The sequence below is a fragment of the Lissotriton vulgaris genome, chromosome 1_1, assembly GCF_964263255.1.
Source record: "Lissotriton vulgaris chromosome 1_1, aLisVul1.2, whole genome shotgun sequence".
Taxonomy (NCBI): Eukaryota; Metazoa; Chordata; class Amphibia; order Caudata; family Salamandridae; genus Lissotriton; species Lissotriton vulgaris.
In genome coordinates this window covers 819,165,291-819,179,428 of record NC_141685.1, presented here as the reverse complement: position 1 = coordinate 819,179,428, position 14,138 = coordinate 819,165,291, and the positions used below count along the sequence as shown (strand labels likewise).

Genomic DNA, 14,138 nt, shown 5'->3' with positions numbered 1-14,138 from the left:
ATGCTAGGATTGCGTCACCAGGACAATTGCATGTACCGATTTCCACTTCAATTCATGAAGGTAGTTTGTGCAGTTAGTTGGTCCATTTTGAGGATTTGTAGTGCTTACCTCAGATGTTGCGGAGATCAGGAAAAATTTGAATTATAGTACTGCCCATAATCCGATTTCGTAGTCTCTCTAATGCTGTGGAGATAGGTTCACATTTGATTGGTGGCGCCAGGCACTGCAGAGTGGGCCTCTACTTGTTCCCTTGCTAGTTGGAGCTTTAGTAGGAAATCTTATTTTTCTGATCATAGACACAGCGTCCTTTGCATTGTCACTCAACACCCCAGTATTTAACCGACACGAATACACATTTTCAAATCAACTGTAAGGCTTCAAATCAACTGCACATGACTGGATTGTTGCCAATAAGATGCTTACAAGTGTGGCCTTTTGAGCAATTTCTAAGGTTTCAACTTTACTTTCCAACAGACAAACAGAAGATGCAACGCCGTCCTCCAGCCCATGGAGTATGAAATTCAGGTTATAGGTCTCAGACTGTTCATTCTGATTTAACAGTCCGCCGCTGCAACTGACCAACTCTCAACATGCTTGGCCATCCTCTTTCACATTGTCTGCCGCATGCACCACAACAGCCATCTTTGACTCAATCTTCTGGAAGCACTTGTTGGAGTTCTGCTTCATACCCATTACCTAGATTCCCCTCTTGACTGTGCCTGGTCTTTCAGTTGGCCTACTCGTCATCCACTTTGATCCCTGGGGTTCAGGGCCTCAGAGTAAAGAATCCATGCTTCTCAAAGGGAGTCAGCTTCTGTCAGTTCACTTTATGAGACATCTTCAAGCACTGATTTCAACTCCGATTCCACCATGTAGGGGAGCAGGTCAAGCACTGCAGTGGCCACAATCTCATTTTACCTCATGGGGTAACAAGCTCTAATTATCTGGAGAGGCACACCTCTGGTTCGAACACGAGAAGCCTTTTCGCAATGCTCCTCAGGACACGTCTCCTGCACTTTACAGAGTAATCACCACTGGTAACAGTCAGGGATCTCCCCAAGGCTAACCAGTCAATGGGCTCTGAATGCATCACTTCCCTTCACAACTTGGAATAATTATGGGCCTGTCTGGCTCATCTCTAGCCAGCAGGCATCTATAACTTCTCTTGAATCAGGGACAGCTGCCCACCACAATGGAAACGCATATACTAATAGAGTATATGCAATTGGGGATGGAGTAGAGATACAATCTACTATGGCTCACATGTGTCTCTATTAGACCAAGAACAAATTTACTGGCAAGGTGCCATTTATTTAACCATGCTAAAGTCCTCCTACCTCTATCCCCCAACTGGAGTATGTCCTTCAAAAAAGGAGATACACCACACCCTAGGCTAATGGCAAATGATCTGCAGAAAGCGTTACCACCTTAAAGCAAACCTTAGGAAAATCAAAATGACCAGATTGTTGCCAATGTAACAAGGAAACTACCATTCAGGAACACATGCTTATCGTTTTGCCCATGCAATGTATTTAGTGCTTTTTAATTTAAAAAGTTTATATTCACATTTTTCACTCAATTCATGAGCGGCTAGATGTACTATCATGGGAACTTCGATTTCCAAATTGCAATTTTTACCGATTCGCAATTTGCAAATCTCAATTCCTAATGTATGAAAGTTTTACATTTAAATTAGTGATCCTTAGTTGGTCGCAAAGGGACCTCCCTCATGAATATTAATGAGGTAGGTTGCAGTTTGCAACCCATTAGGAAGGACAGCCTGCTGGGGTCAGCTGGGCACCACGTGTGATTGCTTTTAAATAAAGCTTTTTTTTGATAATCAATTTTATTGGGTATATAAAACAGCAAAAAAGAATTCATTGGTTGCAGCTCACAAATCAACATATGCAGTGGGTCTGATTTAACAAGACAAATAGGCAGGGTCAGTCCATTCCAGTCCAGCAGCTCATCCTGCATGACAGTAATGGCAGAGCTTAAGACATTCAGTATAACTAGACTCATGGCGGGATCATGTTGAACCATTTCCCCCATATTTTGTGGAACAATTCTGGAGAGCCACAGGATTCAAACAGGGCCTCCTCCTGGGTGCCGCACCAATCCACCCCCCCACAGTCACGGCTTGCGACCAGTACAACGCTATGTCCCTTTTGGCCACGGCCACCGCCGTCCCCAGTAGGCGCTTAACCATCCTGGAACCATCCAGGCCATCAAAGATCCGCATCAGCAGCGAGTCGTGGGAGACCTCCCAACCCAGGGCTTGCGTGAGCTCCCGCTCCGCCCCCCTCCAGAACCTCTCCAGCACCGGGCAGAGCCACACCATGTGGTAAAAGTCAGCAGGGGATGAGCCACATTTCGGGCAGTCTGGGGAGGGTTGCAAGTGGGCACGGAAGAGTCGCTCAGGGGTGAGATAAGCCGCGTGCAGGTAGTATATCTGCACCAGGCGTAGCCTGGAGGACGCGGTCATTAAATAAAGCTTTAAAGGAAAACTAATACATGAAAGAAAAAAAAAATGAAGTGAAAGTTTGTTTTTTTAAAAGTAAGCAGCGGTCCACAGTACCACTGCCTACTCCTAAAAATGCTTGTGTCCATATTCGCAAAGGGGAATATGGACACAAGCCTCCCATTTGTGAATGGCTTACCACCTCCTTTGAGAAGGTGGTAAAAAGGTTAATGTTTTGCAAATGTATTTCTGTCGCAGAACATTAATGCATACCATAAGTAATTGGTATTTGGAAGCGACGCCCTAAACACGCACCTTTTAAATAAAGAATCGCAAACCCAAATTGGGATTCAGTAACAAGTTACCAAATCGTATTCTGGCTTTTGTACATTTAAAAGAAGCATTTTTCGAATAGGAAATGTCCCGATTCAGGCGGTTTGATATCTCAAAAGAAAAATTGGGCCATCTAATCCTTCATTCTTTGCAAACGAATTTTCCCTCTACACTATAACAAACACATAGTCTTCGCAAAGGAAGAGGTTGTGTTTCCAGTTGCCTAACTGCATATGCCTTCTACGCTGTGTCACGTTGGAAAGACACACTGAAAAAATACATCTGGGACTCCGTCTGAAAAATCCACACAATGGACAAGGCTTAAGCAAATGATGCCTCTTTGCTAGATCAGCCTAACAGAAATATATATTTAGTATCAGGCATGAAAAGAGTGCATCAAATAAACATTGGAAGCGTATTTGTATGTAAAACAGACACAAATATTGACAGAAAGCTGCAATATAGCAAGTGGTAAGATTTTGGGCATGGAAACCTAGATCAGTTTTCCGTCTGTGGACTAATAACTAAGCTCATGAACTAACCTCCGGTGTAGTAGCCATGCGCAAACAAAAGGCGTCCAACGATCCAGCTCATGCCAAGGATGCTAGCCGCACGCTAAAAGACAAATCATATAAATGTCAGAATGGACCAATTCACTTTAATGCTGCGTTTGTTTTCATGCTGAAAAAGGCATTTGATCCACAACTAGAAGCTTTAATATGAAGCCACAAAATAGACAAATGGGTGATTTGAAGGCGAAAGGCTTTTTAGCAAGATAGACATTGAAAGTTAAAAAAAAAAAAAAAAAAAAGAAAAAAAGACTAAATATATATATATTTTTTTAAACCTTTATTCGCAACAAGTAGTGGAAGACAAGCATGAGATCATCAACAATGTACATACAAAGCATACAAAGAGTCAGGTGTAGTGCAGTGCAGCGGCATACAGAGAATGTCCAGGTTGCATATGCAGTAGGTAAACATAGCGGGCAGAAATGGAGTTATGGCAACAGCAGTGGCCTGTGGCGCAATACATCATTACTAAGCAAATAAACAGATCAATAACATGAACAACAAGCAAATATCGCTCAGGAGAGGAGAGCTGCGGCAGGGCCGCAGGTACGTATTCACAGTGCAATAGTCCCCGATGTGAGGCCCCATAAGCAACACCACCAGAGAGAGGGCTGTAAATCCCCGCTCCCCCCGCCGATGGCCACAGCATATTCCCCGTATGAAAAGAAGCAGCAGTGTAAATAGAGGAATCCACACATCGTGTAAACGGAACAAGTGGCAGAGAGGCTTGTAAGTCCAGCAAATGAAGCCCCATTAACCTACCCCAACCCGATCAGCACTGTCCGAGTCAGAATCCTGCACAGCCCTGGTAAGGAGGTACACCTGCAGCGGGCTCCAAAAGTCTCTGGGTCTACAGCGCACAGGCATCATCTCTGCGTAAACATTATATTGGTCCTGGCAATAAATGACATCCTTCAACCAGTCATCGAACTGCGGTATCCTGCCCCTCCCCCAGCAACAGGCCACCCGCCTCTTAGCTAGAAGTAGAGTTACATCCACAAACCTACGATATAGCGCCGGCACCGCCTTGGTATAACCCAACAACAGGACCATAGGGTCAAGTGGTACTCCATCGTCGGTCATAATCTGAAGGGCATCATGGACCTGCACCAAGTACTCCGAAACCACCCTACACTCCCACGCCAGATGAAGAAAATCGGCACCTGGCATATGACAACGAGCACACCTATCATCCTCCGCTAGCCGGAACTTGAGTTTCCGAGCCGGGGTGTAGTAAAAACGCTGTATGAACTTGTAGTGTATGATCTTTAGGCGGCAGCTAGAGGAAATGTTGGCGGTCACACCACAACAATACGTCCACTGATCATCGGTGATGGAAATGCCAAGCTCAGCATCCCACTGGGCCCGCGCCCGTCCAGGCAAAACAGCACGTTGTTTCCTGATGGCACCATATAACCTAGACACCAAGTGACGTCCATCAGAAAGTAATAGCACATGAAGCGGAAGAGTCACACCCGGCTCTCCAGGGAACTCAGGCAACAACGATCTCAGGCCCTGTCGCAGCCGGACATAGTAAAACATTTCAAGCGGGGAGTACGCCCCACCCCCAAAGAACTGCTCCAGGGTACGGAAGGTGCCCTCATGAAACAGGTCACCCCAGGTAAGTATCGCAAGACGACCACACAGGCGCTGGAACCCAGTTTCCTGCAGAAGAGACAGAGCAGGGTGATAAACCAGAGGCAACGCAGGCGAGTAAAGAAAATCAACATCCAGCGCCCTTGCGATACGCTTCCATGCATCAACAGTGCAGGTAACCGTCGTATGATGTGTGTCAATGTCCCCAGCATTACCCAGGACCATGCCCTCCAATGGGAGAGGATGAGCAACCCACTGTTCAGCGGCCACCTGAGGCATAAACGGCGTGGGGCGCATCCAGTAGTAGGCGTAGTGCGCTTGAGCACTGATATAATACAGTTCAAAGTCTGGGACGTCGAAGCCCCCGTCGACATAAGGCAGCGTCAGCGTAGCCCATGCCACTCGTGGCTGCTTGCCCCCCCAGAACAGCCGAAGCAACTCCGAACGGAGACGTGCAAAAAAGTAAGCCCCAGGATAATACGGAATGTTTTGAAACATATAAGAAGCGGGGTAAGACCACCATTTTAATGAGAGAAGCTCTACCTGCCATGGACAATGGCAAAGACATCCACCTCGTGACGCTATCTGCTAACTTAGTCATAGCCACACCGTGATTAAGCCTCAGCGTCTCCTCTTTGAGCAAGGATACAACAATACCCAAATACCGCAGTTCCGAGGCACACCACTCCAGGGGGTAGTCAAGTGGGAAGCGATGAACTGCTGCAGTGAGTGGAAAGAATTGAGATTTCTGCCAGTTGATATGAACTCCAGATATACCGCCAAAGACAACAAATTCTCGTAACAACGCATTAAGATTCAACTGCGGATCCTTCACGTAAAGGGTAACATCATCAGCATAGAGGGATATGCCAATCTGCCGCTGAAGACAATTAAACGCGCTTTGTCGATGCAATTGCCGAATTCTACATGCAAGGGGCTCTATAGCAATGGCGAACAAGAGGGGAGAGAGCGGACACCCCTGCCTGGTCCCTCTCGTGATCGGGAACGGGGAGGACAACTCACCATTCACAATAACTCTGGCCATAGGGTCAGTATAAAGTAATTTGACCCATGAAATAAATATTCTGGGAAAGCCCATCCTGCACAGAACGTCTATTAAATAACCCCATTCCACAGAGTCAAACGCTTTTGTCGCGTCTAGAAAAACAGCAGCCACAGGGAGCTCCGGGGATATGGTTGGAATCAAGGAAAATAACGTACGAAGGTTATGGGACGTCGCTCGTCCAGGCACAAAACCTGACTGGTCAGGTAGCACTATAACGGGCATAAGTTCAGAGAGACGAGTCGCCAACACCTTGGCCAGAATCTTAACATCGCAGTTGAGTAAAGAAAGTGGCCTATAGGAGCCCACGTCTAGGGGATCTTTTCCGGGTTTAAGCAAAGAGGTGATAGCAACTTCCCTCATAGACCCCGGCAGGCGCCCTACCTCAAGGGATTCCTCGAAGACTTCCCGCAACACCGGAGCCATAATATCCACGTAACATTTATAAAATTCGGCGGGGAGACCATCAAGGCCTGTAGCTTTACCATTATTAAGAGACATGATGGCACTCCTGACCTCGTCGACCTCCAGGGGCCTACCCAGAAAAGCCCTATGATCGTCAGAGAGCCAGCAGAGCGACAACTCATCCAAAAAACCCCCATATCTCACATCTCCTGAGTGCTGGGAAGTGTATAAGTGTGTGTAGTGTTGCAGAAAGGTGTCCCGAATGGTCGTCGTGTCCGTACAGCGCGCACCATCAGCCAGGACCAGTTCCAAGACAGAGCTATGCCTCTGGTGTCTCGTAAGAGCGGCCAGTACCTTCCCCGGTCTTTCACCTTCACAATACCGTCTAGCCACCCAGTATTTTCCCCTATGTTTCGCTTCCCTGGCCGCCTCTTCCTCGTATTCCGAAAGTTTACCTCTAAACTGATGTAGGAGATCAGGGTCAGAGCCAGCAAGCAGTTCACGCTCCAGGCGTCGTAGGTCGGTTTCTAAGTCAGCAAGTGTACGAACAATAGTCCTGAGTACCCCACAACTTTTGGAGATTGTGACCCCCCGGATCGTAACTTTGAAAGCCTCCCATATCACCTCCACACTGTCCACGGACCCCCTATTTCTCGGAAAGAAAGCCTCAATTTCCTCGCCCAGCTCTGCCTTAAAGATGGGGTCCAGAAGGGCAGATGGGAAGAGCCTCCAAGGCGGGCGCGGTCGGTGCAATCCAGGCACCGATACCACAACCCGGACTGGACAGTGATCAGAGTATGTCCTGGGGAGATGTTGCACCCCATGCAGTCCAGCCACCAGTCCTCTAGAAAGGAAAACATAATCCAGTCTCGCCCAGGTACGGGACTGAGTCGTGAAATGCGTGCCCTCCTTAACAGTGGGGTGTACATAACGCCAGCTATCTACCAGCCCCGCCTCCTCCACAATGCCTCGCATGACATCCCTGGCCTGAATGTTGTACTGATGACTCCCCTCCGATCTGTCCTCATGAGCCCCCATTGCCAGATTAAAATCTCCCCCCCATACAATATGGGAAGCGTCCACAGCAAGTACATGCCCCCACAGTGCAAGGAAAAAAGCAGGAGTATCGACATTCGGTGCATAGCAATTCACAAAAAGCACAGTGATTTGCCCAACCCTCCCCCACAGCAGTACATATCTCCCGTCAGAGTCTAAGTATGATCCCATCTCCTGGAAGGCAAGTGATTTTTTAATCAATATTGCAACCCCCCTTGCATAAGAGGAGTACGATGAAAATTTCCTCACAGTGGCCCACCTCCCCCCAAACGCATGTGCCGGTGACCGGCGCAGATGTGTTTCCTGCAGAAGCGCCACCTGTACGGCATGTCGGTCAAGGTACTGCAGCACATTGCGACATTTCCTGGCATCATTGAGCCCACGCACATTCCAAGAAAGAATCGATATCCTATCCAACACTTCGACCGACATTACTCACAAGGAATATGCACAATAAACCCCGAAATCCCGCATCAGGCACACCACACGAGCCAACACAGTAGGCCGTTGCCGCCACACACTCACTCCACCTAGTGACACGAAAAACACAACCATACACGCCGTCTTCCAAACCCAGAACCAAGCCCCCCCTCCCAGAACCAAACAGAGCACAACCGTGCAACAGGCACGCCGCGCCACACGTGAACAGTCCGACCGCAGCACATCCAGCAAGTGAATGTAAGATTACCAAAGGGTCCCAGCCTCCCACCACCCACCTGACCAACCCCAACCTGTCAGGGCCCCCTACCACCCCCCCTCCCCACACCCCAGGCAGCCATCCATCCGCACAGAAAAACAGTCGTACAACAAAGTAAAGCGTAAACATAAAAGGGGGTATTCCCGTTGGGGGTGCCCACCAGAGGTGCACTTCACCACCCTCTCACACAATGCCGCCCTTCCAGCCGATTAAAAAAAAAAAAAAAAAAAAGACTAAATATTTACAGACTGAACAAGCAGGTATGCCCACTGCTTTTAGTTCAAAGTTTAACACCTTGTATTTCACATAGATCCATTTCATAGTACTGGATGAGGGAAGATTGTATGCTCAAGCATACAAGCCTGTAGGGCCCCTTTCCCTCCCATAGTAGGTGGGCTGAAATCTCCTAAAACCGTTAAAGATTTTAATGTAAAAGATTTTAAGAATTTCTTGCTCCCACTAATTGATACGAATGTATTCAAATAAAGCTGCTGCTTGTTTGTAGCCACAAACACGTTCTCATGTCCAGTAGGATGTTGGAGTGTTTTAGCAACAAAAAAAACAAAAAAAAAACCCAAAAAATAAAAATTGATTGAAGGTGAAATGCTGTAACCTCAGATTAACTGAAGTGTGAGGTCGGAACATTACATTACGAAACCATTTCACCAGAGGCCACAAAGCTTCACTCTCATAAATAAGGTTTCCAAGGGTGTAAAGCGAAGGCACTGTCAGATCAAACTAGATTGTGGTAGGATTGGATCAGCTACATAAGTTTGTTCTAGGGTAGTCGCGTGTTCTATTCTCAGGTAGAGTCTCTGATTAAATGAGGGTGGAACACCGTAACCTGAGATGAACCTGCGTGAAGAGATACCTTGAGATTGAGTCCGGCGTGCGCCATAAGGACAGTGTATTATTGGCTCCGATGGAATCCTGTGCACACCAGGAGCATGGGGCGTAAAACCTCAGATGGAGGCTCGCGTACAGTATATGGGTGGCTTGTTATTGGCTTAGGTGAAGTATTGATTACACCATGAGGGTGGGTTGTTATTTGCTCATTGGCTAAGATGGGGGTCTGGTGTACATCATGAAAGAGTGGTGTAGCTGCAGATGAAGTCTCATCGAGAAGTTTCTTATGGCTCATTAAGAGAAGGGCATGACAATTAAATCTTTTTGACTTTGGAGGTCACAAGTCAAAATCCTGGTGGACCAACTCAGCCATTCATCATTCTTAGAATGATGAAGTGATGCTGCCTGCTACTTCAGACCTATAGAGTTGATTTAACATGTGCGCTATATGGGAAAAGTATTATTAAACTACCAACATATTGACACTGTTTACTGGCAATGACTTGCGTCAGCAAATCTGAACCAAGTAATAATAATATCAAATTTGAAAGAGGGTGGCCTTTAAACACACAATATCCTTTAACAAACTTGACTCCACCCAGGGTTCTTGAGAAGATGTTGAGTTAGACCTATTTTACTCCCTACTTTTGGAAATTAGAATTATATATTTAATATTAAACTTGGTATTTACATTTTTCAAGGGGGACTTTTGCTGCAATCTATGCGATAACACCCCCCCCCCCCTTAAATCAAGCTCTTGGAGAGAGGTTAGTATGTAGGGACTCCAGTATCCATTTCACCGGGATAAAGATTCGAAAGCAGAATCCGAGCCATGCTGGTTGAAGCATGAGTCAGACTAACACATCCACCCCGTTGAACTTTCTATTAAGTGTAGTTTGTTTGTGGGCTGTAAAGCAGACAAGCACTTAGCCCACCTGGAGCCCTCCGCTGGAGTTCATCAATAATCCTTAAGGGAGAGGCAGGGGAAATCATGGAGTTAGAAATAAATTTTGATCTTAGGGGAGCACTTCCTACTTACCGGGACAGCCATCCCACCAACTGCGAGGAAGAACAGGTAAGATGGGTACACTTCCAGCCTAAAACAGAAGAACAGAGCAATAGAATGAAAGGAGAAAACACAGCTTGACAACACAAGAGGAAGGTACACAGGATCGATTTTATTTGCATCATTTATGCATTTATAGTAGACGGGCGGAAATAACAAATAACTCGCGAGAGAGCTGAACACAGGAGTGTATGACACTCAAATTTCTGGAGGGTGGACAGGGACAGCCTTATGGACTTCCATTGACACTAAACAAAGCGCCCCTGGTCTGAGACATGCAGGCTTCGATAAAAGTATACAATCACATGGTTCTGAAGAGAAACAGTGAGAAAGGCAGGCATGTAGTCGCAGTCTGCAAGCAAGTTTTAATATTTACATTCTAGAATGTAATTAGAAACTAAGCTTGGTGCATGAAGAAGGTTTATGTTTTTTCAGAAACAAGGTTGGGAGGTAAAACAAAAAGGAGGAACGAAATGTTCTTAGTGACCTTCCTAAACCTCAAAATGAATCTGGAATAGTCAGCAACCAAAATTTCTTGCTTTATGAAGTTATAGAATCCTGAACTTTAGTCTGAAAAACAACATTTTCTTGTGCCGTTTCGGATAGAGGACAATTTATGTTGCTACTGTTTGTAGGTCTCCATCATATCTTTATGTATGCTGCATAGAGAAACAGGATTCAGTCTTTCTGGTACATACTGGACCACAATCATTTTTTTTTTTTCAGTTGGGGAGACCCTAAAGCTTCTCTCAGTCTCAAAGATGATGCTGGAACAACTAAGAACCTGTTGGAGCTTCAACCTACATAAAGAAAGTGCTCTTTGTTGGAAGCATTTTTCAGAGTATGGCTTTCAGTTCTGGGCCTGAGGAATACTTTAACATATTTGATAGTTACCCAAGCAGAGTGGCAAAGGGGCAATATCTAGGTATTTAGAAACTGTCTTGTATGTGTCTGAGCCCGGTTTAAAAGTTAGTCCATAACACCCCTCTATACAATAACCCCTCGGTTTTTAAAAAACATACAGCTATAATCACACACACATTTTATTGGATGGGATTAATGAATCATGCTGTAAGGAAGTTGCCATTCCTCTATTACCTCGACTAAACCTTGACTGCCAACAGTTTCTACCCTTGGAGAGTTAGTGATAGAAAGGCTCATTGAGCTGGAATTTAGGAGCATGTTGGGTAATGGTACAGCAATAATAAAAACAGGAACCATCATTCAGTAACCATCTACTACCTCAGGCCTCAAGAGGGTTTCACTTAGAAACTGTGCTATTAAAAAAACCTTTATCAGACCTCCAGTTAGCAGTACTCTGGGGTTAGCAGACATCACTGCTCAGCTACTAGATGAAGCCCTATGTGTAAGTTTAAGTCAAGGAGCTATAAGATTTGCCATCTTATCTCAGCTTTTCTAATTTTAATAAAAGTATGTTGTAATAGAAACGGTACTACAATCTGCACCTGGCTTACAACAGCGACCATCGGAGTATTCCCTGTGCTTTTTCAGCAGAACCTACCCCACCATAACTGCAGTTCTGAGGGCAATGTGGAACCAGGAGAAAATGGTTATTATTCCCAGACGCCCTGTGGACATGAATGCTTATGGACAACCATATAACTCCACCTTCATTTGCTTTAACATTGAAAAAGGATGTGGTGGGAGGACGTGAGAATACTTCCATAAACAGCTGAGGTCTACTGCTTGCTCCAGTGATTATTTATAAAATAATAGGTGCCAGGACTCAAGATATTCATCAGGAGGCCACTGCTGCTTTGCCACGTCAGATCCCTTCCAGTGCTGCCAAATACCAGTACCAACAACACCTACTCAGAATATTACAATTTGTAGTGTACTTGATGATCCCTACCTATAAGAACTGCCTGAGCACCCGGATATTATTTTTAACTGTAGATTTAATTGTTAAACACAACTTATTGGTTAAAAAAAAAAAAAAAAAAGAAACAGACTGACAGCGCTTCCAGGTGGTGGGTTGTTTTAAATATGTACCGGCGTTTCAAATTAGGTGCCGGTGCCGAGCACAGAAAACCACTAGCTCAAACTAATCACTGGCTTGCGCTCCTGCGGCTGGAAGGTGGTGAGCCAGATACTGTATGCAATAAATGCAGCAAGAAACAATACACACACAATAAACACACTTTTGCTGTCTAGTCTATGAGAAGAGTTGGTGCAGGAGAATGGCATGACTGTAGAGTGTGGTAGTCACCCCCAAAGCAGGGGTTTGAACCCTAAGGCAGGATGCATTATAATTTATGTGAGGACATATCTGCATGCGTAGATATGACCAAGTGATGTCTAGTTCTATTGCTAGATATTGCAAGTCAGCAGGGAAGTCATCTTAAGGTATGTAATGGGCATTGGTCAAAACGAATGCCATACATAATGGATTCACTACTACATATGGTGTTTGGTATAAAACACCTTGTATTAATAAACCAACACAGATTCCAGTGATGGATTTATTAATACATGCACCCAAGGGGTAGTACCCCTGAACCCTACTAGCACTCTAGTGCGCTGGCTGATTAGTCCACTCCAGCCTGCCACCAGATGAGTTTCTGACCCCCTAGGAGGTGAAAGCCACGCCCTCGGAGGTCAGAAATAATGCCTGCTCTGGAGAGAGGAGTTTTACATCTCCTCCAGGTAGGCTAGTAAATCAGCATATCAAGGCAGGAGGCTTCAAAGGCCTCTGCTGACTTTGATATGTGACCCAAGACTTCCTCACATAGGGGAAATGCCACCCCTGCCCAGGGCCCATCTGGCACTAGAACAGCCGGTAAAACTAGCTATGCAGGAGGCATGTTACACTACCAACCTGGGCACACGGAGTGTAAACAGTCCTAAGTGAATACAAAGTTTGAAATTCCACCATCTTATGTGCGGTGGAATTAGGAACTCTGGGACATGGTGAGGCCCACTCCCCTAAGGAAGTGGTCATCTAGGGGGTGTAGTTATCCCAGGGGTAAGTAGCCAATTGGCTACCATTGCTCACTCCCCTAATGCCCCAAAGTTGAGTATTTAAGGGACCCTCTGATACCAGGACGTCAGATTTAAAGCGATACAAAAGAAGGAATGGACAAGAAGACTGCCGACCAGAGAACCGAACAGCACGACTGACTTGGTGACAACCCTGCCTGCTGTACTTTATGTTTGTGGAGCAACCAGCTCATCCTGCAACTGTGCAGACTCCAAGAAACCAGGAGAGCTGCCAGTGCTTCGCCAATTGACAAAGAAACTCCCTTAGAGTAAAAGGAGCTTCACTCCTACAGCAGCAGGCACCAAGGAAGCATGGCCTGGGTTTTTGAATTTGTCACCCCGAGTGGGATGGGTATGCTCAGACGTGAGTCCCATGCTCTCCACACCACTGGAGTCAAGCTATCCTGGCTGAAGACGGCGGATAGCCAGAAACCGGTCCTAGGATGCTTGATTCCAGTCCAGTAAAGACATGGCTTGGCAGTTCGGGCTGGACTGTTCCCATGAGGCACAGGATCAAGGCCGATTTGCATATGGCCATGTCTGAACTGGGGTGGTGTGGAGTGCAAAAAAACGATGGATTTAGGCCCAGATCCTTGTACTGGGGTGAATGTATGACATTGTTCTGCATTCTGTCCATCAACTGATATTTTTGCACTGGGTTACCATCCTGCCACCTACCGGGAGTACCAACGCTACATCTGCCCAGGAATGGGTCACCGTGCTCCTACAAGACAGGACTGTCTACCTTCCAAATGTTTGAATGCCAGGACCGACCAGAGCTACACAGCAGCAATACATGGGGCATCGGCCCCCTTGCAGCAACTAAGGCTTGTTGTGGCCAGACTGGACACCAATGTCGAAGAAAACAGACCTGCCCATCGAAAGATTTCAGGGGGAGGGAGACCCACAACGAGATTGGACCAGCTGTCCAGTTTGCCCCATTCCGCATAAACCAAAGACTAAGAGTAAGTCACAGACTGCCACCGCCCTGCACCTCAAAGCACCTCTACACCCGCATACCACAGCCAGAGTCCGTAGGAGGA

The 14,138-nt window shown here is 46.3% G+C and overlaps 1 protein-coding gene across 2 annotated transcripts in view; it reads right to left on the bottom strand.

The window, feature by feature from the left end:
• Positions 1-14,138, bottom strand: part of MGST3 (microsomal glutathione S-transferase 3) — a 157,267-nt gene that overhangs the window by 5,925 nt on the left and 137,204 nt on the right. For both annotated transcript variants that reach the window (XM_086957189.1, XM_086957182.1), the window contains exons 4-5: positions 10,069-10,126; positions 3,337-3,409 (exon numbers count right to left, since the gene is read on the bottom strand). In XM_086957189.1, coding sequence (XP_086813315.1) covers positions 3,337-3,409; positions 10,069-10,126 — 131 coding nt within the window. The remainder of the gene's footprint in view (positions 1-3,336; positions 3,410-10,068; positions 10,127-14,138) is intronic.